The sequence below is a fragment of the Bos taurus genome, chromosome 3, assembly GCF_002263795.3.
Source record: "Bos taurus isolate L1 Dominette 01449 registration number 42190680 breed Hereford chromosome 3, ARS-UCD2.0, whole genome shotgun sequence".
In the NCBI taxonomy this organism is placed as follows: domain Eukaryota; kingdom Metazoa; phylum Chordata; class Mammalia; order Artiodactyla; family Bovidae; genus Bos; species Bos taurus.
The window spans coordinates 94,045,663-94,066,716 of record NC_037330.1 but is presented as its reverse complement, the minus strand read 5'-3'; the positions used below and the strand labels follow the sequence as shown (position 1 = coordinate 94,066,716).

General features: G+C 38.0%; 1 protein-coding gene and 1 long non-coding RNA gene across 5 annotated transcripts in view; one reads left to right on the top strand and one right to left on the bottom strand.

The window, feature by feature from the left end:
- The window catches only part of ZFYVE9 (zinc finger FYVE-type containing 9), a 118,234-nt gene that overhangs the window by 64,682 nt on the left and 32,498 nt on the right, over positions 1 to 21,054 (top strand). For all 4 annotated transcript variants that reach the window (XM_024990134.2, XM_024990137.2, XM_024990136.2 and 1 more), the window contains 3 exons: positions 4,452 to 4,676; positions 5,738 to 5,820; positions 15,274 to 15,378. In XM_024990134.2, coding sequence (XP_024845902.1) covers positions 4,452 to 4,676; positions 5,738 to 5,820; positions 15,274 to 15,378 — 413 coding nt within the window. The remainder of the gene's footprint in view (positions 1 to 4,451; positions 4,677 to 5,737; positions 5,821 to 15,273; positions 15,379 to 21,054) is intronic.
- LOC132344911 (uncharacterized) lies at positions 826 to 20,889 on the bottom strand. Its single transcript, XR_009493987.1, has 3 exons — positions 20,639 to 20,889; positions 9,588 to 9,682; positions 826 to 1,427 (listed from the first exon to the last, which is right to left on the bottom strand). It is a non-coding gene; the product is annotated as an uncharacterized lncRNA (long non-coding RNA).

The following is a 21,054-nucleotide window of genomic DNA, read 5'->3' as shown; positions in this document are numbered from 1 at the left end:
TTTTCCAGGCAAGAGTACTGGAGTGGGTTAAACTGTTTCCCAGAGAGGTTTGCCAGTTTATATCTATCTGTGCCCATCTCCAGTGTATAAAAGTTGTCAGCACTTGATATTATCAGAGTTTTAATTTTTGCCATACTGGTGGATATAAAACGATATCTCACTCTGAATTGCATTTTACTGACTATTAATGAGACTGAGCATATTTTCATGTATTTATTGGCCATGTATAGTTTTTTTCTGTGATGGATACATCCTGTTTATGTCTTTCACCCCTGTTTCTATTGCATTAGCATTTTCTTTGGGATTCCTTTAATTTTTTCAACATATGTGTTAACTATGACCATTTTCTGACAGAGTTAAATTCAGTATGTAGTAGTTTTTTATTTACTGTATTCCTAAGCCACAAACTTACTGGCTTAAAGCAACATACATTTATTCTCTCGGTTTCCATAGGTTAGGAGTCCAGGCACAGCTTAGGTGAATCTTCATCGCAGGGTGCCTTAAGGTGTTAGCTATGCTGGGCTTCTCATTTGGAGCGCAAGGTCCTCAGGTTGTTGGCAGAATTCACTTTCTTACAAATACCCATTTTCTTATTACAACTGATTGGGACGTACTCTTGGCTCCTAGAGGCTGCCTGCAGTTCTTGCCTCATAGATAGTTTACCACGTGGGTGTTTTCCTTTCCTTCAGGTCAGCGGGACTGTGTCTCTGCTTTGAATCTCTGACCTCTAGACCTAGATTTAAAGAGCTTATGTCAGGCCAACTCTGATAATCTCCCTGTTGATTAACTCAAAGTTTATTGATTAGTAACCTAATCATGGGAGTGACACCCAATATATTAATAGGTATTTGCGCCACAGAAAGGTAGGGAATTAAACAAGGTGTGAACAAGAGGAAGCTGACAGTTCTGCCTCAAGAGCATTTCAGTCCTTCCAAACATGACACAGACCTCAGCATGCTTCACTCATTTAATATCCTTGCCATTCTTATATTTGTTGTAATTTGTTTTACCTTTTGTAATAGAAAAAATATTAATTATATTCAATTATATTCAGTTTTTAATTCCAGTATTAAAAATCAATACTGATTTTCAGTTCAACCAAAATTATTAAATTTACCACTATATTTTCTTGTTATCTGCTATTTTAGTATCCCATGTTTCCATTAGGACTTGCTTTTCTTGCTGAAATACATCTTTTAATTCGTTCTCTTGATGAGGTTGTATGGTTATTAAACTCCATTAGTCTTTGTATGTCTGAAATGTTTTTATTTTTCTGTTATTCTTGAGTAATTAGTTGGCTACAGAATTCTAGGTTAACAGATTTTTTCCCTCTCTTTCTTCCTTCTTTTGTTGATTGCTTCATTTCACCTTCCCTTAGCAAGTACTTTGAAGGTATTACTTCATTGTCTTTTGGCATTTTCTGCAATCTGAAAGAAAGTGAAAATGTTAGTCTCTCAGTCTTCTCCTACTCTTTGCGACCCCATGGACGAGAGCCTGCCAGGCTCCTCTGTTACTGGAATTCTCCAGGTGAGACTACTGGAGTGGGATGCCATTTCCTACTCTAGAGGATCTTCCTGACCCAGAGATTGAATCTGGGTCTACTGCATTGCAGGCAGAGTTTTTGCATCTGAACTACCAGGGAAGCCCTGCAATCTAGCTGCTTTTTTTGAGCTGCATGTGTTATGGATTCTTAGTCCCCTACCAGGGGCCAAGCCCGTATAAGGGCAGCATCCTAATCAGTGGACTGCCAAAGAATCCCCCTTTTTTCCTTTTTTAATAAATAGTTATTTGTCTTTCCTCTTTGGCTTCTAGAACGGTCTCTTTCTCTTTGGTTTTCTGTAAGTTCACTACTAAAGTTCTCTGAGTTTTTTAGTCTAGTATATGAGGTATAATTTATATACAGTAATGTACCTTTTTAGACATATATTACTATATATAAATACACATATATTCAGTTCAGTGAATCTAGACAAACCAATAAAGTCCAGTAACAGTGTCAAATATATAATATTTTCATTATCTTTAAACCCTACCTCATGTCCCTTTGTATTTAATCCCCTCACTTTACCCTCTGCTCCTGGTAATTTGTAACTAGTAATCTGCAACTAGTAATTTGATTTCTGTCCCTGTAGTTTTGCATTTTTGAGAAAGTTATATAAATGGAACTCACTGTTGTATTTGACTAATTTTTTTAGTGCAGTGCTTTTGAGATTTGTCTGTATGGTTGAATGGATGTTGTTGTTCAGTGGTTCAGTCATGTTCAACTCTTTGCGACTCCATGGACTGCAGCACTACAGCCTTCCCTATCCTTTACCATCTCTCAGAGCTTGCTCAAACTCATGTTCATTGAGTCGGTGATGCCATCCAACCATCTTGTCCTTTGTCATCCCCCTTTCTTCCTGCCTTCAATCTTTGCCAGCATTAGGGTCTTTTTTTAATGAGTCAGCTCTTCATATCAGGTGGCCAAAGTATTGGAGCTTCAGCTTCAGCATCAGTCCTTCCAATTAATATTCAGGACTGATTTCCTTTAGGATTGACTGGTTTGATCTTGCAGTCCAAGGGACTCTCAAGAGTCTTCCAGCACCACAGTTCAAAAGCATCAATTCTTCAGCACTCAGCCTTCTTTATGGTCCAACTCACACCCATACGTGATTCCTGGAAAAACCATAGCTTTGACTATATAGACCTTTGTAGGCAAAGACATGTTTCTGCTTTTTGATATTGTGTCTAGGTTTGTCATTGCTTTTCTTTCAAGGAGCAGGCGTCTTTTAATTTCATGGCTGTAGTCATCATCCATAGTGATTTTGAAGCCCAAGAAAATAAAGTATGTCACTCTTTCCCCATCTAGTTAACATTTTTTGAGAACACACTGTGTGAAAGATGCTATTTGGCATTTTACAGATATATATTCTATCATTTATTCACATCAAGTCTGAAATTTAGTGTAAGCTTCCCTATTGTCACAGATGTTGAGGCTCACAGAAATTAGGTAACTTGTCCCCAATCTCTTAATAGTAAATGCTCAAACTAGTGTTCAAACCCATGTCTCTGTGATTTCAAATACTGTGATTTTTTTTTTTCCAAAATAACATTTTCCTTCCTTGATATGGGGATTATTCTGTTCTTATAGATCTGGACCAGCAGTTTAAATGTGCAGCCAGATTTGGTTAATTCTGGGGCAAAGATTGTTGTTGTTCAGTCGCTTACTCATGTCTGACTCTTTGTGACCCCGTGGACTGCAGCATGCCAGGCTTCCCTGTCCTTCACCATCTCCTGGAATTTGCTCAAACTCATGTCTGTTGATTTGATGATGCCATCCAACCATCTCCTCCTCTGTCGCCCTCTTCTCCTTCTGCCCTCAATCTTTCCCAGCTTCAGGGTCTTTTCCAATGAGGCAGAGGTACTACCCCAAAGGTATTTTTAAGATGATGATGTGCAGTGAACGTGGCTTTCAGCCATAAAGCTTCTCTGGATTCTTTGGGGTGGTATTCTCTCCACTTGTGTTCCCTGCTGTTAGTATAGCTTCCACTTCTCTCAAGGGTTCTATGTTCCATCACTGAACTGTTCTGCAAATAGACTCTAGTTTCCAAGGAAAGTAAGCATTAACTTCTCTGATGGTGATTTCTCTACTTGCTATTATTTCAGAGGTGTCAAAGGAAGTTTGCACATGTCTCTGAATAAAATCTGTTACATTATTGGACAGCTCTTATCAGGAAGTTCTTTTGTAATTCTAAACTGAGAAAACTGTCTCCTTAATGAAGAGACTATTAACTAGTAATAGTAACTATTGTTACTATTTCATTCAAAAAATACTTGAATTAGAAAGTACTTGGTTAAGAGCATTTGCAAGTAAAAGAAAAAAACCTGCCTGATATGAGATTAAATAAGCCCTAGGTTGTTTCTGTTTCATATTTACCTCAACTATTAATAAAATTAGAATAAATCCAATCTGTGGCTCTACTTTCTCCATGAATTTTTTTCCCTTGTCTCTTATGTATCTGTACTTAATGTCTTCATTAATTATATTTGTGAATTGAATTTATTTACTCAGTGGGACTGTAAACTGTGTGAGAGCAGGTACCTAATCCTAATATTTTTTCATGACCTTTGAGGTAATAATTCTGATCCTGACACTTCTAAAGTAATTCATACAGTAAGTTGTATAATCTAAAGGAAGGTATCGATATTTTTTGATATCTTTTAGCCAGACAAACTAGAGTGTACTAATAATGCAAGGTATTTTATGCTCACCAGAAGCCCTCATCAAATTGGAAAACAAATTTTCATTTAATAAATGCCATTTATTTAAAAAACAACTTTATAAATGTGTGTCTTTCATAGTGAACGGTTGGGAATTAATGTTTGGTAATGTCTGGCCCAGTGCTGATAATAATTATTATTAAAAATATGATTGTTTTATTGATAGTAATTAATGTACTTTTTTGTTTTAGGGAATGTTGTAGGCAACTTGGGACATTCCTTCTTCAGTCAAAGTTTCCTTGGCAGTAAAGAACATGGTGGATTCTTATATGTGACATCTACCTACCAGTCACTGCAAGACCTAGTACTCCCAACCCCACCTTACTTGTTTGGGATTCTCATTCAGAAATGGGAAACTCCTTGGGCTAAAGTGTTTCCCATCCGACTAATGTTGAGACTTGGAGCTGAATATCGACGTAAGTAAAAAATACCCTCTTCTAAACCATATGACCAAGACCAAGACATAAAAACTAAGCAAAGACTTGAGATATGCAGAGCCTCATGGTGATACAATTAAACAGAAGTAGTCTTTTAAAATAACTAAGCTAAATTAGGTCAGTATCTCTACTTTCTCTTTGTGGCCTCCTCCAGGGATCTTCTGGACCCATGTCTCTTGCATTGCTTTGGCTGTAATGGGAAGGACTCAAAATAACAAGTGAGGATGTTAGTGATTATTGCCTTATAACTTACTGGTTTTATAGGTTAATTTATAGGTTTTATACATGACCATCTTCAGAAAAAATGAATATCAGCGTAACAAGTATTTTTTATAATATCCATATATGGTGAGCATATTTTTTGTCACTTGCTTGGAAAATAGTTATGACAAATTATATTTTATATAATGTAACAGACTGGAAGCTAGTGAGAGATAACTCTCAGCTGGTAAAGTAAGCAATAAAAGAGCCTCTGTGTCCATGGTTGTAGCAGTGCAACTAAGCTGTGATTGTTTTTAAAGACATTAAGGCCTGAATGCAAGCCTTATTTTAAACTTCATATCAAAGTTGCCCTGGTCTAGGAATCAGACCACTGGAATAGGTTTTTAACTTTGCCACTTACTAGCTCTCTTACTGTGAGTGAAGTCATATAAGTTGCTGACTGTCAGTTTCTTTGCCTTTTCTGTTGCATGGTATTATTAAGAGGATGGTATTATGAATCAGCAAAATAAAGTAAGGAAAGGAAAGGATTAAAATAAGAGGAAACATTTGTATCTCCCTGGTTTGCACAGGCAGTTGAAACCATAAAGTTCAAGGAGCCAGTTAGGATCACCTGGTGTTTGGCTTATCTAAGGAGTGTCCTGATTCAGACATGTATAACAGTGAACTCTTTTAAAAAAGACTTCCTAACCACAGAGGAGGGAATTAAGTGCTGTAATGAGTAATTACAGTTATATTTTGAGAACTTTATAAAGCTTGATATCTCTTTTACCAAAATTATAAGCTGCCAAACTTAGTCTGTTCATTTCTCATTTGCATAGTTTATCCATGCCCACTGTTCAGCGTCAGATTTCGGAAGCCATTGTTTGGAGAGACTGGGCATACCATCATGAATCTTCTTGCAGTAAGTTGAGAATTATTATTTTCTTGTTCCTTACTGGGATTTGTATGGGAGAAGGAAGCAGATTTTATTATTTTGTTCATACCTTGCTGCTTCAGGGAAGTAAATATTTATGCTAAAAGAAAAGAACAGAACATGTATATTCTTTGGAAAGTACTTGGAGCTTTGGAATGAAATAGTACTGGATTCTGGCTCTTGGTTGTACACTTACTAAGTGACCTTGCAGGAGGTCACTTAGTGAGGAGTAGTGCATACTTAAAGCCCCCAGCATTATGTCTTGTTTTAATTTTAAGCCTAGCATCCTAGCGATTTCCCCTGTGTCCATGTAGCTTATAGTTTAGCCAAAGATTGATCAGAGATTGTATTCACATACCTCAAGGCAATAAGGCATCTATACTTTCTTGATGTGTGGACTGGGATTCAAATGTTATTCCTTTATTTTCCACTGGACTCTCTCCTGTCTCCTTGGCACATGCATAGGCTCTGACCCTGTTGACCAAGGATTAGTTGGCTTGGGCCCACTAAGGTCTCTGCTGCACATGTGCATAGACTAAGGTCAGTCCTGGGTGTGTACGTGGAGAATTTATGAAATTCCCTGTGGCTGTCTCATTCCCAGAACTCCTTGTTAAATTTCTGGCCAGTCTGCCTGCTTACTACTTGCTCCAAATAGACTAGCAGCCTCTGGGTAACAGAGCCACTGGTCTTCTTTCACTAGTCACTGAGATTACCACTTTGGCTGAGACAGTCCAAATCAAGCAAGATTCTACAAGAAGCAAAACTTACTGTTTTCACAAACTACTACCTTGCCTTGGTTGAACTACCGGACAAACTTAAGGGCAGCTCCAGGCAAGAAGATCACAGACTCAACTCTATTCTTCTTACTTGAAATTCAGTAATTTTCCTCAGTGAGCACATCTCAGTGTATTGTGTGCTTTTAGCCTGAGTCAAGGGCACTGAAATGGTTAGGTTTTTGTTTTCTTTTTTAGATAAATTATCTAACTTTATTGCTTTTGGGGGACTTGATTTATTGCTCTGTCATGGAATTGTAGTTGTAGTTCCAGTTATCTTTTAAAGAGATTTAAACAATGAGAAAAGTTCTTATAGGTCTACTCATGTAGCTGCCATTTGCAGTGCTCTCCATTCCTTTGTGGAAATCTGTATTTCCATCTGGTGTCCTCCCGCCTGAAAGATTTCCTCTAATGTTTCTTATAGTGTGGGTTGACTGGTAATGAATTCTTTTAGCATCTGTGTTTCTTACAAAGTCCTTTGTATTTGAAAGAAGACACTTTTGCCGGATGTAGAATTCTAGGCTGACAGTTCTATTCTTTGAGAATTTTAAAGATTTACTCTATTGCCTTCTGGTTTGCATTTTTTTCTGATGAGAAATATATTTTCCATCTTGCCTTTCTTTGTTCCTCTCTACAGCAATTTGTATGATATTTGGAATGAGAATGTAAGAAGCATTTTTTTCCCCCCACAAATTGAGTAGAAATTTTGAGAAACAAGAGCAGATATTGACATCAATAGACAAATACTTTAAATGTACAGCCATTTTTCTAATATACTATATAATTATGCTCAGATACTTTCTGTCCTTCAGCCACGACAAAGAAACTTTTAAGCTATCACCAGTAGGACACTTAGCTGTTATTTCACTATTTATGATGAAATTTTTATGATTCTTTGTAACTCAAAATGCTTTATATTATTTTGCCACCACAGTAGTTCTCTACAAGTTAGTAGGGATGCATATTATTTACATTTTAAAGATTCAGCAACCTAAGCTTAGAAATTGTATAGCAAATTGTAAAGCCAGGGTTTGCATCTTCCTACTCCATCCTCCTTGTTCTTTCTACTGCATACTCCTTGTATTCTCAGTCAGTGCTCTTAGATGCAAACACTTGTGAGAACAAGCTTCTAGATTTAAAGCAAACTTGCTTTATAGAATTTATTGAATTTAGGGTGGATCGGATCATTACATTTTTCTCAATATTCTAGCCAAATAAAGCATTAATTATCATATGTTGAAAGTAGTACTATTAAATTTGTTTTGAAATGTAGTTATTAGCTTCTCTAAACACTCAACAAAGTAGTCTATCAATTCAGTTTTGAATTATGTTAAAATTAACTGGCTCAGAGTACAGAAAAAACAGTTGTAATGCAAATTACCTATTCAAACTGTAGGGTTGAGAATAAAATAGTGGAAAATATATGGTGGCCATCATAAGTGGAAGAGGGCTTCCCTGGTGGCTCAGTAGTGAAGGGTCCTCTTACCAGTGCAAGAGACACAGGTTCAAACCTGGGTCAGGAAGATCCCCTGGAGAAGAAAACGACAACCTACTCCAGTGTTCTTGCCTGGGAAATCGCATGGACAGAGGAGCCTAGTGGGCTACAGTCCATCAGGTCTCAAGGGTCAGACATTACTTAGCGACAGAAACAATAACCACAGTGATTTTTAGTGACTTTGAACATTATTTGGAATTAAGCTAAACTTCACAGATTAAGGACACAGTCCTTCATAAGACTGCCATTACTTCAGATGCTAGCTGTAAGTTCAAGGGTCCCCAGACCTCCTATAGTTGGCACTAACTAGATACAAATGTGGGAGATGCCACTAACCCGTCAGGTTTGATGATTCACTAGAATGATTCACAGAACTCAGCAAAGTATTATTCAGTTGACCTTTGAACAACATGGGCTTGAACTGCTCAGATCCACTTAGGTGGATTTTTTTTCCAGTAAATTTGTACTACACAGTCCATGGTTACTAGAATCTGCAGATTGCAGAACTGCAGTTTAGAGAACTGAGTTTATACTCATGTTATACATGGATTTTTTACTGTGCAGGGGTTGACTCCCCTAACTCCCATGTTATTCGAGAGCCAACTGTACTTAAGATACAGTTTTATTATAACAGTGGAGATATAAATCAGGAGCAGCCAATAGAAGAGACACAGAGTGCAGGGTCTGGGGAGAGTTCCAAACAAGTAACTTTTGTGTCTTGAGTTTTTATTGGAGATTCCTTACTATTACTGATTGATTGAATCATTAGCTATGTTATTGAACTCAATCTTCAGCCCCACTTCAGCATTCCCCAAAAGTCAGGCTGGTATCGTGCACCTCAAAGCCCCAACCTCTCATCATGTGGTTGATGTTTCTGAAATGGCCAGCTACCACCCTGAGTCATCTTGTTAGCCTGAATATCATCAAGTTGACACAGACTGTCAAATGACATAGACATAGGGCCAACCAGGAATAACAAGGGCACTCATATCACTCAGGAAATTCCAAGGGTTTAGAAGCTATGTCCCAGGAACCAGGGGCAAAGGTCAGCCAAATTCTTTATTATACAGTAAGATCTACTCAATGCCCATGAATGCCCAAGAGGTCTTTCTATCTGGATTTTGGGAATAGGCATTATTCCCAGACCTGTGTATCAGATAATGCTCCCAATAATCACTTCAGGCATTTCTTTCACTGGCCTCAGGTTTCCTCACACTTATTAGCTAATGAGAGCACTGCTAAACACTGGATGTGACCTTCTGCAAACCTTTGGAGTCCTGTCTGCAGTTTTCTCCTCTCTGTCCTGTCAACTCTAACTACCTTCATTTTTCTCGTTTTTCAGTTTTCTCCTCAGGAAATCTGCCAGCCTCTGCTGGGGTTCCCCTTTCCTGCATCTGAGCTTGGAAGCTCTCCTGGTGCATAACCTGGGCAGTCACAGAGCTCATCTTGTTTGTTTCCAGTCTCTCAAGGATCACTGTCCTTGTTACCTGAAATTCACTCTCTTGAAAATCATTGTTCCATGTGTTTTGTGCGGTCTTTTGTTGTTTAAGACATGAGGCTAATCCAGTCTCCTTTCCTCCACCTTGGGCAGAAATGAAAATTTCTAAGTTATATTTTAATATATAATATCTCTCTATATTCTTCTACTCCAGCCCCCACCCCTTTGTCCTTCCTTGGTAATTTTAGTTTTTAGTCTCATTTTTCTGCAAGACAATTTTTCTTTCAGGTTGTAATCTAATTTGGAATGTAAAGGAGATATTTGTCCCGTAATCTAGCAACAGCAGCCTAAGGTTTCTACGGTCACTGTCATTTCATTTATACAAACATTTGTTGAATTATCTCCTGAAGCATCTCACTCTACATTATCACTTTCTCTCCAAATTATCAGGATCCTGCAGTCTATTGATTTCAAGAAACCTTTTCACTGTTTCTCATTCCTGTTGCTTTTCTGTTTTTGTATATTTTGATTCCATAGTTTCATCATCAAATCACTTTTTACATAATTCTAGTTCCTTTTTCTCTTTTACTAAGTGTGTTGTGGTAGCCTGGCAAAATGTAAACCCTGCTTAAATCTACCTCTTTCTTTAAAACTTAAAACAATTTTTTGTATGGTAAAAGCCACCTTTTTTTGAGTACGTTTCCAAGACTTTTCACACATGTAACAGTTACATTACAACCACTCTTACAATTGAAATACAGAACAGTTCTGTCACTCCAGAATATTTGCTGGTGCACTTCTAATGTCTGGTAATCATTGATTCTTTGTCCCTGTAGTTTTAGTTTTTTCAGACTGTCCTGTAAGGGAAATTATACAGAACGTAGCCTTCTCAGTCTGACTTCTTTTACTTATCTTAATGCATTTGAGATTAATCTATGTTATATATATTTTTGGGAAGGAAATAAAATCATTCTCTTCCACTCATCTCAGGTTCTTTGGCTGAGGTCTTCTAAATTAAACTGGCCAAAGACTGATTAACAAGAGGCATATTTAGCTGTGGCATACTCTGGTAACCTTCAATTATCAATAGATGATTGATTTCTATTGCTGAGTAGGGTTGTGTTGTATGTGTGAACTACAGTTTATTCATTCACCTGTTGATGGATATCTAGGTTTCTAGTTTCTTGCAACTGAATAAAACTGCTATAAACATTCATGTATTAAATTCTGTGTGAATGTTTAGTTTTCATTTATCTAGGAGTGGGAGAGTTGAGCCATATTGTATGTTTAACATTATGAAAGTGAAAGTCGGTCAGTCGTGTTCGACTCTTTGCGACTCCATGGACTATACAGTCCATGGAATTTTCTAGGCCAGAATACTGGAGTGGGTAGCCTTTCCCTCCTCCAGGGAATCTTCCCAACCCAGGGATTGAACCCAGGTCTCCTGCATTGCAGGCGGATTTTTTACCAGCTGAGCCACAAGAGAAGCACAGGAATACTGGAGTGGGTAGCCTATCCCTTCTCCAGGGTTCTTCCCAACCCAGAGATCAAACCGGAGACTCCTGCATTTCAGGTGGATTCTTTACCAACTGAGCTATCAGGATTTAACATTATAAGGAACTGTAAAATTGTTTTCCAAAATGCCTGCAATGTTTTGCATTCATCAGGTATAAGAGTCTTTTTTTTTTTGGTCAACACTTGTTCCTCCTTTAGTTTTTAATTTTTGCCATTCTAATAGAAGTCTAATTGTTTTAATTTTGTGATTTTAATTTTTATGTTTCCAATGATGAGTGATTTAGAGCATCTTTTTATTTGCTTATTTTATCTTCTTTATGTCTCTAGTGAATGTTCAAATTTTTGCCTATTTAAAAGATATGGTTTTTGTTTTCTTATTGTTGAATTTTGAGAGTTTTTCATGCATTCTGAATGTAAGTCCTTTGGTAGATTTGTATCAATTTAAAATATTTTGTCTCAAGTCTGTAGATCATCTTTTCATTTTTAAAAATAATGTCATTAATAGAACCAAATTTTTTAATTTTGTTGAAGTCCAGTTTGTTAATTTTTTATGGGGCATTCTGTTTATATCATATCTAAGAAGTTATTGACTAAAACTTAAATCAAAAACATTTCCCTGATGCTTTCTTCAAAAGTTGATGGTTTTATGTTTTACATATAGGTTTGTGATCCATTTTTAGTTAATTTTTGTTTGTGAGGCATTCCTTGAAGTTCTTTTTTTCCCCATTTGCATGTCCAGTAATTTCAGTATCACTTGTCATTTACTTGCCTTAGCACCTTTCAGTCAGTTCAGTCGCTCAGTCATGTCCAACTCTGTGACCCCATGGACTGCAGCACGCCAGGCTTCCCTGTCCATCACCAACTCCCGGAGCTTGCTCAAACTCATGTCCATAGAGTTGGTGATACCATCCAACCATCTAATCCTCTGTCGTCCCCTTCTTCTCCTGCCTTCAGTCTTTCCCAGCATCAGGGTCTTTCCCAATGAGTCAGTTCTTCACATCAGATGGCCAGAGTATTAGAGTTTCAGCTTCGGCATCAGTCCTTCCAATGAATATTCAGGACTGATTTCCTTTAGGATTGACTGATTGAATCTCCTTGCAGTCCAAGGGACTCTCAAGAGTCTTGGGACTCTCAAGAGTCTTCTCCAACACCACAGTTCAAAGGCATCAGTGCTTCAGTGTTGAGCTTTCTTTATGGTCCAGCTCTCACATCCGTAATGACTACTGGAAAAAAACCATAATTTGACTAGATGGACATTTGTCAGCAAAGTAATGTCTCTGCTTTTTAATATGCTGTCTAGGTTGGTCATAGGTTTTCTTCCAAGGAGCGAGTATCTTTTAATTTCATGGCTGGAGTCACCATCTGAGTGATTTTGGAGCACCAAAAAATAGTCTGTCACTGTTTCCATTGTTTCCCCATCTACTTACCATGAAGTGATGGGACCAGATGACATGATCTTAGTTTTCTGAATGTTGAGTTTTAAGCCAGCTTTTTCACTCTCATCTTTCATTTTCATCAAGAGGCTCTTTAGTTCTTTGCTTTCTGCCATGAAGGTGGTGTCACCTGCATTTCTGAGGTTATTGATATTTCTTCCTGCAGTCTTGATTCCTGCTTTTGCTTCATCCAGCCTGGCATTTCACCTGATGTACTCTACATATAAGTTAAATAAGCAAGGTGACAATACACAGCCTTGATGTACTCCTTTCCTGATTTGGAATCAGTCTGTTGTTCCACATTCAGTTCTAACTGTTGCTTCTTGACCTGCATACAGATTTCTCAGGAGGCAGGTCAGGTGGTCTGTATTCCCTTCTCTTTCAGAATTTTCCACAGTTTGTTGTGATCCACACAGTCACACAGTCCACACAGTCAATACTTTGGCATAATCAATAAAGCAGAAGTAGATGTTTTTCTGGAACTCTCTTGCTTTTTCGATGATCCAGCGGATGTTGGCAATTTGATCTCATGAAGGCAGAGGAACTGCCTTTTCTAAATCCAGCCTGAACATCTGGAAGTTCATGGTTCATGTACTGTTGAAGCCTGGCTTGGAGAATTTTGAGCATTACTTTGCTAGCGTGTGAGATGAGTGCAATTGTTCGGTGAGCATTCTTTGGCATTGCCTTTCTTTGGGATTGGAATGAAAACTGACCTTTCCAGTCCTGTGACCACTGCTGAGTTTTCCAAATTTGCTGGCATATTGAGTGCAACACTTTCACAGCATCATCTTTTAGAGTTTGAAATAGCTCAACTGGAATTCCATCACCTCCACTAGCTTTGTTCATAGTGATGCTTCCTTCCTAAGGTCCACTTGACTTCACACTCCAGGATGTCTGGCTCTAGGTGTGATCACACACCATCATGGTTGTCTGGGTCATGAAGATCTTTTTTGTATAGTTCTTCTATGTATTCTTGTCACCTCTTCTTAATATATTCTGCTTCCGTTTGGTCCATACTGTTTCTGCCCTTTATTGTGCCCATCTGTGCATGAAAAGTTCCCTTGGTATCTCTAATTTTCTTGAAGAGATCTCTAGTCTTTCCCATTCTATTATTTTCCTCTTTTTTTTTTGCTTTGGTCACTGAGGAAGGCTTTCTTATCTCTCCTTGCTGTTCTTTGGAACTCTGCTTTCAGATGGTTATATTTTTCCTTTTCTCTTTTCCCTTTAGCTTCTCTTCTTTTCTCAGCTATTTGTAAGGGCTCCTCAAACAACCCTTTTGCCTTTTTGCATTTTTCTTGGGGATGGTCTTGGTCACTGCCTCCTGTACAATGTCATGAACCTCCATCCATAGTTCTTCAGGCACTCTGTCTATCAAATCTAATCCCTTGAATCTATTTGTCACTTCCATTCCATAATCGTAAGGGATTTGCTTTAGGTCATAGCTGAAAAGTCAATTGATTTTACCAGTGCAGATCTGACTCTTTCTTCGTTCTTAACTTCCATCCAAGTTAAATATGAGTGAAGACAGAAAGAGCAGCATACCCATGGGTCTCATTTTAGATTCATGACCAGTACCATTAAGGAAGCTCTTGAACCTACCCAGCAATCCTTCCTGGTCCCTAATACATTCCTAACTCCCCATATGACTTTTTGCATGTGATTTCTTCTCAAATTTCCTGTGCTGCCTCTCCTTTCCTCAGTTTCAGCTGATGACATAACCCCATTTTCCCTGAATGAATAGAAGCAATAAGAAGATAGTTTTCACACAGTTCCATCCAACAACTTACTAGCATCTACGCATTTTCTACTCTTAGTTTCCAGGACACCATTCTTTCTCAGTTCTTTTCCTGCAGTCTTCTGACCTGCCACCTTCCCCTTCCCATCATATTCTGTATCTCAGTTGGTGGCAGTTCCTATCTTCTACTTGCCCAAGCCATACAGTTCAGAATCATCAACTCTTTTTTTTTTTTTTTTTCACATTCCACATCCAACTTAAGGGCAAATATTGTCTGTTTTCCCTTTAAATATATCTAGAATCTGATAACTTCTGACTGCCTTTGGAACTGTTAAAATCTTGGTTCAAGTTATCACTGTCTCTTGCTCAGATTATTTTTATTGTGTTTATCTGATCTCCTTTCTTCTATTCTTGCTCCTTTTCCATCTGTTCTTTGCAGAGGAGAGAGTTAAAGAGATCCATTACAGTAGGTCGAAAGCCTTCTCAAAGTAAAGGTCAAGGTCCTTGTGACCTACAGGACCCTGTGAAATCTAGCTGTGTGCTGTCACTGTGACCTGAACTCCTGCCTTCTTGCTCACTTTGCTTCAGCCACACTGGATGTGGTATATGTGTGTGTTTTAGTGTATAAGTGTTCACTGAGTTCCCAGCATGTTCCAGGCATTTGGGATATAACAAGAACAAAACAAGTGATCATCTCTGCTGTCTTGGAGCTTACCTCATAGGGAAGAGACAGTTAACAAATAAATACAGAAAATGTCAGGTGCTGAGAAAGCAAGATAAACATTTAAATATTTGTTTAATATTGTATATAATGGTATATAAAACTTCTTAATCTGCTTCCTTGTGAGAGTTTACAGACTAACTGGAGAGCTAGAATACACACAGTGGGGCTTTCATCATGCATTTTCTTATTATTTAAATGAATGAATTCATTTATTTAATTCAAAAGTATTTAATTTTGGCATTCTTTTCCTTTGTGCTAATTTTATTGCTGTTAATCAGATCCTGCCGTTGATGAATTCTTTATTCTACTTCAATCTGCTTTTGCCCAGGACTTTAGAAATTACCAGTATACATTGCCAGTAGTTCAAGGTTTGGTGGTTGATATGGAAGTTCGGAAAACCAGCATCAAAATTCCCAGCAACAGATACAATGAGGTAAGATTTACTGTGATGTTTTTCATAATTGAGCATTATAAATGAAGATGAAAAATACATGATTGCATGTAAAATTTTAATTTAGTGACAGTGAAATCAGTTCATAATATTATATGAATTAGATCAGTGATAGAGAATTTCATAACAGAAAGGAAGATGTTAAATTTGTCTTAGTTTTTGGTTGCGTCATTTCTTGTTTTTTGACCTTTTGGTGCTGACGATAAGTAGCAGATTTGCATTTTGATTGAGGTATAAAATTAACTTTATAATATTAGTGGTGGGATCTTTTGATTTTTCCCTCTTTTGGTAAGTATATATTATTAACTACCCTTAATGTTTAAGAATAGCTCACCTGTGTAAGTCCCAAAATGATTTTTAAGTAAAATTTTGAAAGCAAATGATTACATCTTGAATTAAGCTGTATTTTGTAACTAAGATGAAATTGTGCATACTGTACATATATTAACAGAATTATGTAAGCACTGTTCTTGCCTATTTGCCAAGTGAAGTACTAATTGAATTTTAAAATTTCTTAAAATCAATTCTGAAGTGTAGAATAGTAATCACTGTGATTTAAAAGAGGAATTTTAAAACTTAGTTTGATGTGTTAAAATTTGTTGTTTTATTAGGCAGGGTAGTAACTCCCCTATTACTTCTTGTACTATTTTGGGTATAAAATAATTTCTTCCTTCCTTCTCTTACTTTCCCTTCTTCCTTTCTTTTTTCCTTTCCCATTCTGCCATTTATTCACTTGGTCGTTTGTACATTCGGTAAACATTATTTTTGTACTTGATATACACTTAAAATCACAGAAATGTCTTACTGGACTTATAAGCTCAGGGCTCAGTATTATTATGTGGGAAAGACATATTTGAAGAAAACTTTTACCCCGTGCTTTCTGTCTGATGGCTTTTTTCAGGGCACTAGAAAATAGTAGTGAGAAAGAGTGCTTAATTTTTTCTGGGTACAATTAGCTGTTGAATAGTCCTACTTTGAAACTATACCAAACTGCTGCTGCTGCTACGTCACTTTAGTCGTGTCCGACTCTGCAACCCCATAGGTGGCAGCCCACCAGGCTTCCTGTCCCTGGGATTCTCCAGGCAAGAACACTGGAGTGGATTGCCATTTCCTTCTCTAATGCATGAAAGTGAAAAGTGAAAGTGAAGTCGCTCAGTCACATCCGACTCTAGCGACCCCGTGGACTGCAGCCCACCGGGTTCCCCCATCCATGGGATTTTCCAGGCAAAAGTACTGGAGGGGGGTGCCACTGTCTTCTCTGATACCAAACTACGTAGAGTCAGATTTTTAAAGAGAACTATTTGTATGTAATTTGTACCCTAAATAGTTTTTTAAACTATGCTTTGAAAACTTGTTTTATTTCTCATCGAAGTGTTATTATCTATTTCATAGATATCTATTAAATATATTCTGTGATATGAAATACCAAGATGAATTAGACATTATGAATGCTTCTGGGAGTTTATCGTCCAGAAATGAGATGATAACACACGTTGCTATCCCTGATGTTTGCACGATGATGCTTTGCGTTTGGTAATTGGAACTGTTTATACAAGTATATCTGTGAAAGCCATGTTGTTGTTGTTTAGTTGCTCAGTCGTGTCAGACTCTTTGCAACCTCATGGACTGTAGCCTGCCGGGCTCCTCTGTCCATGGGATTTCCCAGGCAGGGATACTACAGTGGGTTGCCATTTCCTTCTCCAGAGGATCTTCCTGACCCAGGGATTGGACCTGCATCTCCTGCATTGACAGGAGGATTCTTGACCTCTGAGCAAACCAAGAAGCCCGTAAAAGCTATGAGGCCCCCATAATTATTTCAGTACTTGACTAAGGACATTCATGACAACGTCCATTCATATTATCTGTCTTTATTTGAATCCCGCCTCCTAACTTTATGGTTGTGAAGTTTCAAAAATTTTTGTTCAAAAGCAATAACTGTATTTCTTGTAATTTATTATATTTAATTTTCAGTAAAGTTTACCAATTGTATATCACTTCTTTTCCTTACTTGATTTAGCAGACTCACTTCTCTTCTAATTCAATTTTTGTTTTAACTCAGTGAAATTTTATTTCTTATGATCTTGGACAGTTGTGTCTATTAGTTGGAAAAGCAATTTCATACACAATATTTCATTGTATGTTGTTGTTGTTTAGCCATAAGTTGTATCCGACTCTTTTGTGACCCCATGGACTGTGGCCCATCAGGCTCCTATGTTCAGCTTTTTCACTCTCCTCCTTCACCCTCAAGAAGGCTTAGTTCCTTTTCACTTTCTGCCATTAAAGTAGTATCATCTGCGTATGTACGGTTGTTGATATTTCTCCCAGCAGTCTTGATTCCAGCTGTGAGTCATCCATCCGGCATTTCCCATGGTGTACTCTGCATAGAAGTTAAATAAGCAGGGTGACAATATACAACCTTTCTCAATTTTGAAGCAGTCTGTTGTTCCGTGTCCAGTTCTAACTGTTGCTTCTTGACCTGCATACAGGTTTCTTGGGAGGCAGGTAAGGTAGTCTGGTATTCCCATCTCTTTTAAGAATTTTCCACATGTTGTTGTGATCCACACAGTCAAAGGCTTTCTTGTAGTCAATGAAGCAGAAGTAGATGTTTTTCTGGAATTCCCTTGCTTTCTCTATAATATAATGGATGTTGGCAATTTGATTTCTCGTTCCTCTGCCTTTTCTATATCTAGCTTGTATATCTGAAATTTCTTGGTTCACATACTGCTGAAGCCTAGCTTGAAGGATTTTGAGCATTATCTTGCTAGCATGTGAAGTGAGTACAATCGTATGATAGTTTTTGAACATCCTTTGTCATTGCCCTTCTTTGGGATTGGAGTGAAAACTGACCTTTTCCAGTCTTGTGGCCACTGGTGAGTTTTCCAAATTTACTAACACACCGAGTATAGCACTTTCACAGCATCATCTTTTACTATTTGAAATAGCTCAGCTGAAATTCCATCACCTCCACTAGCTTTGTTCGTAATAATGTTTCCTAAGGCCCACTTGACTTTACACTCCAGGATGTATGGCTCTAGGTGAGTGACCACACCAATATGATGATCTCATCATGAAGACCTTTTTTTATATAGTTCTTCTGTGTATTCTTGCCACCTTGTCTTCATCTCTTCTGCTTCTCTTAGGTCCTTAATGTTTCTGTCCTTTATTGTGCCCATCCTAGCATGAAATATTCCCTTGATATCTCCAGTTTTCTTAGGGAGATCTCTAGACTTTCCCATTCTAATGTTTTCCTCTGTTTTTTTGCATTGTTCACTTAAGAAGACCCCCCTTTTTTTTAATCCTAGCTATTCTCTGACATTCTGTATTCAGTTGGATATATCTTTCCCTTTCTACCTTGCCTTTTGCTTCTAATATGATAATTTGTAAAAGAGATTTTATAGGTTTTAAAGCAAAAACATGACTTAACCAAAGTAAAATTTTAGAAAACTGAGTTTTGGCAGCTTATATGTAAATTATGGAGAGAGGGGGACTGACAAAAACAAACACAACATAAAAGTTGAGAATTATGTTTTCTTAAGTGGCCTTATTGAGAATACAGCCCAGGAGACAGCCTCTCAGATACCTCTGAGGGACTGTTTCAAAGAGGTAAGGGAGGAGGAGCCAGGACATGTAGGAATTTTTGCTGGAAAAAAAACATGTAGTTGAACATCAAAAGATTACTGTAAAGTGTAAAAAAGTGTAAAAAATCCAGACATCTCAGGTTAATGATTTTAGTTCTTTCTAAGTATGGAAAGATGCAAGAGTCAGAGTTCACTGAAATTATTCCTTAGATGTGCATCTGAGCCATCTAGGGCCAGCGTCCTGTCTTTCTCCATCCTGATATCCCCTTATCATGGACTGTTGATGGCGGCTATAGTGGTGATGAATTGATGGCAGGCAGCATTCATTGTTTACCAGAATGACAGGCAGCATGCTTTTTTACTGAAATGTCAGACAACATTTTTTTCCATATAAGGAAAGACTTTAAGCTTAGAAAGCTAGAGGGTAGGATTTCTGAAGTGGTAATTTTAATAAATGAAGTAGTCACTGAATATAAATTTTCTAATCTCCTTCATCAAGGCTATTCAAGAACTCTGTTGGTCTAGGTAAAGTTACTCATGTTCTTATGAAACATTATTTTGATCATTGTGTTAAGTAATATCTATTGAGGGTATATTATGTATCAGGTATTATTCTAAACATATATGTATCTTCACGCTATCTCTGTGAAATGAGTAGAGTAAGTCCCTTGTTACAGGTAAGGGAATTAAGGCACAGAGCTAGCAAGTGTTGGAAAGTGAAAGTGAAGTCGCTCAGTTGTGTCCGGCTCTTTGCGACCCCATGGACTGTAGCCTACCAGGCTCCTCTGTCCATGGGATTTTCCAGGCAAGAGTACTGAAGTGGGTTGCCGTTTCCTTTCCAGGGATCTTCCCGACCCAGGGATCGAACTCAGGTCTCCCACATTGTAGGCAGACACTTTACCCTCTGAGCCACCAGGGAAGCAGCAAGTGTTGGATCTAGAATCAAACCCATGCACTCTAATTTCAGTATCCCTGTTCTTAAACACTATCCTAAACTGATTTTCATAAACATCAGTTTAATTATTATGTCTGATCGTAGGGCTGGTTTTAGGGTCTTTACAGAGGTAAAGCCCTAATCCAGTATGACCTGTGTGTTTAGTCACTCAGTCATGTCCAACTCTTTGCGACCCCATGAACTGTAGCCTGCTAGGCTCCTCTGTCCATGGGGATTCTCCAGGCAAGAATACTGGAGTGGGTTGCCATGTCCTCCTCTAGGGGATCTTCCCAACCCAGACATCGAACCCAGGTCTCCCGCACTGCAGGTGGATTCTTTACCGTCTAAGAAGGGGAAATTTGGACCTAGACATGTATAAAGAGAAGATGACAGGAAGAGGCATAAGGAGAAGATGACTATCTACAAGTCAGGAGAGAGTTCTGAAACAAATCTTTCCTTTTGCAACCCTCAAATGGAACCAATGCTACTGACATCTTGATTTGGGATTTCTAGCCTCCAGCATTGTGAGACAATAAATTTCTATTGTTTAAGCCACCACTTAAAGCCATCACCACTTGTTTAAGCTGCTATTTTTTTATTGCAGCACTTGCACACACTAACATACCAGTCTACCTTAAATAGCTAAACATCATGACAAAATATGTGAGGGGAAAAAAGCAAAAACCTAAGAACAATGGGATAGAGAAGATGAGCCCCATGGTTACCCTACCTTACTGTCTGGAGTTAGTTTCCAGGCCATAGTGCAGTTAGAGGGAACTTAACCCGATCCTAGAGGTCTAGAGGCTCCCTGAGTTGAAGAGAATGTAGGGAGGCCATGATGGCTAGAATTTACAAGACAGATTATGGAAATAAAAGAACTCTGGACATCTGTAAGAGGTTCCTATTGGGTCTTCAGCTGACTACTAATCAATGCATGTATGTGAGAAAAACACTGAAGAGGAGCAGCTAGAACACTTCTTAAAGGTCCAGGAATAATTTATATTCTTACCATCTAGAGTAAGAAAGGGACAAATAATTTCTAGTGATCAAAGTTGTCCATAAATTTAGTCTGCTCTGATCCTACCTAACAAGCTTAAAATAAAACTTCAACAAGAGGAGGGCCTGTACATTTTAAGGCTAGACATG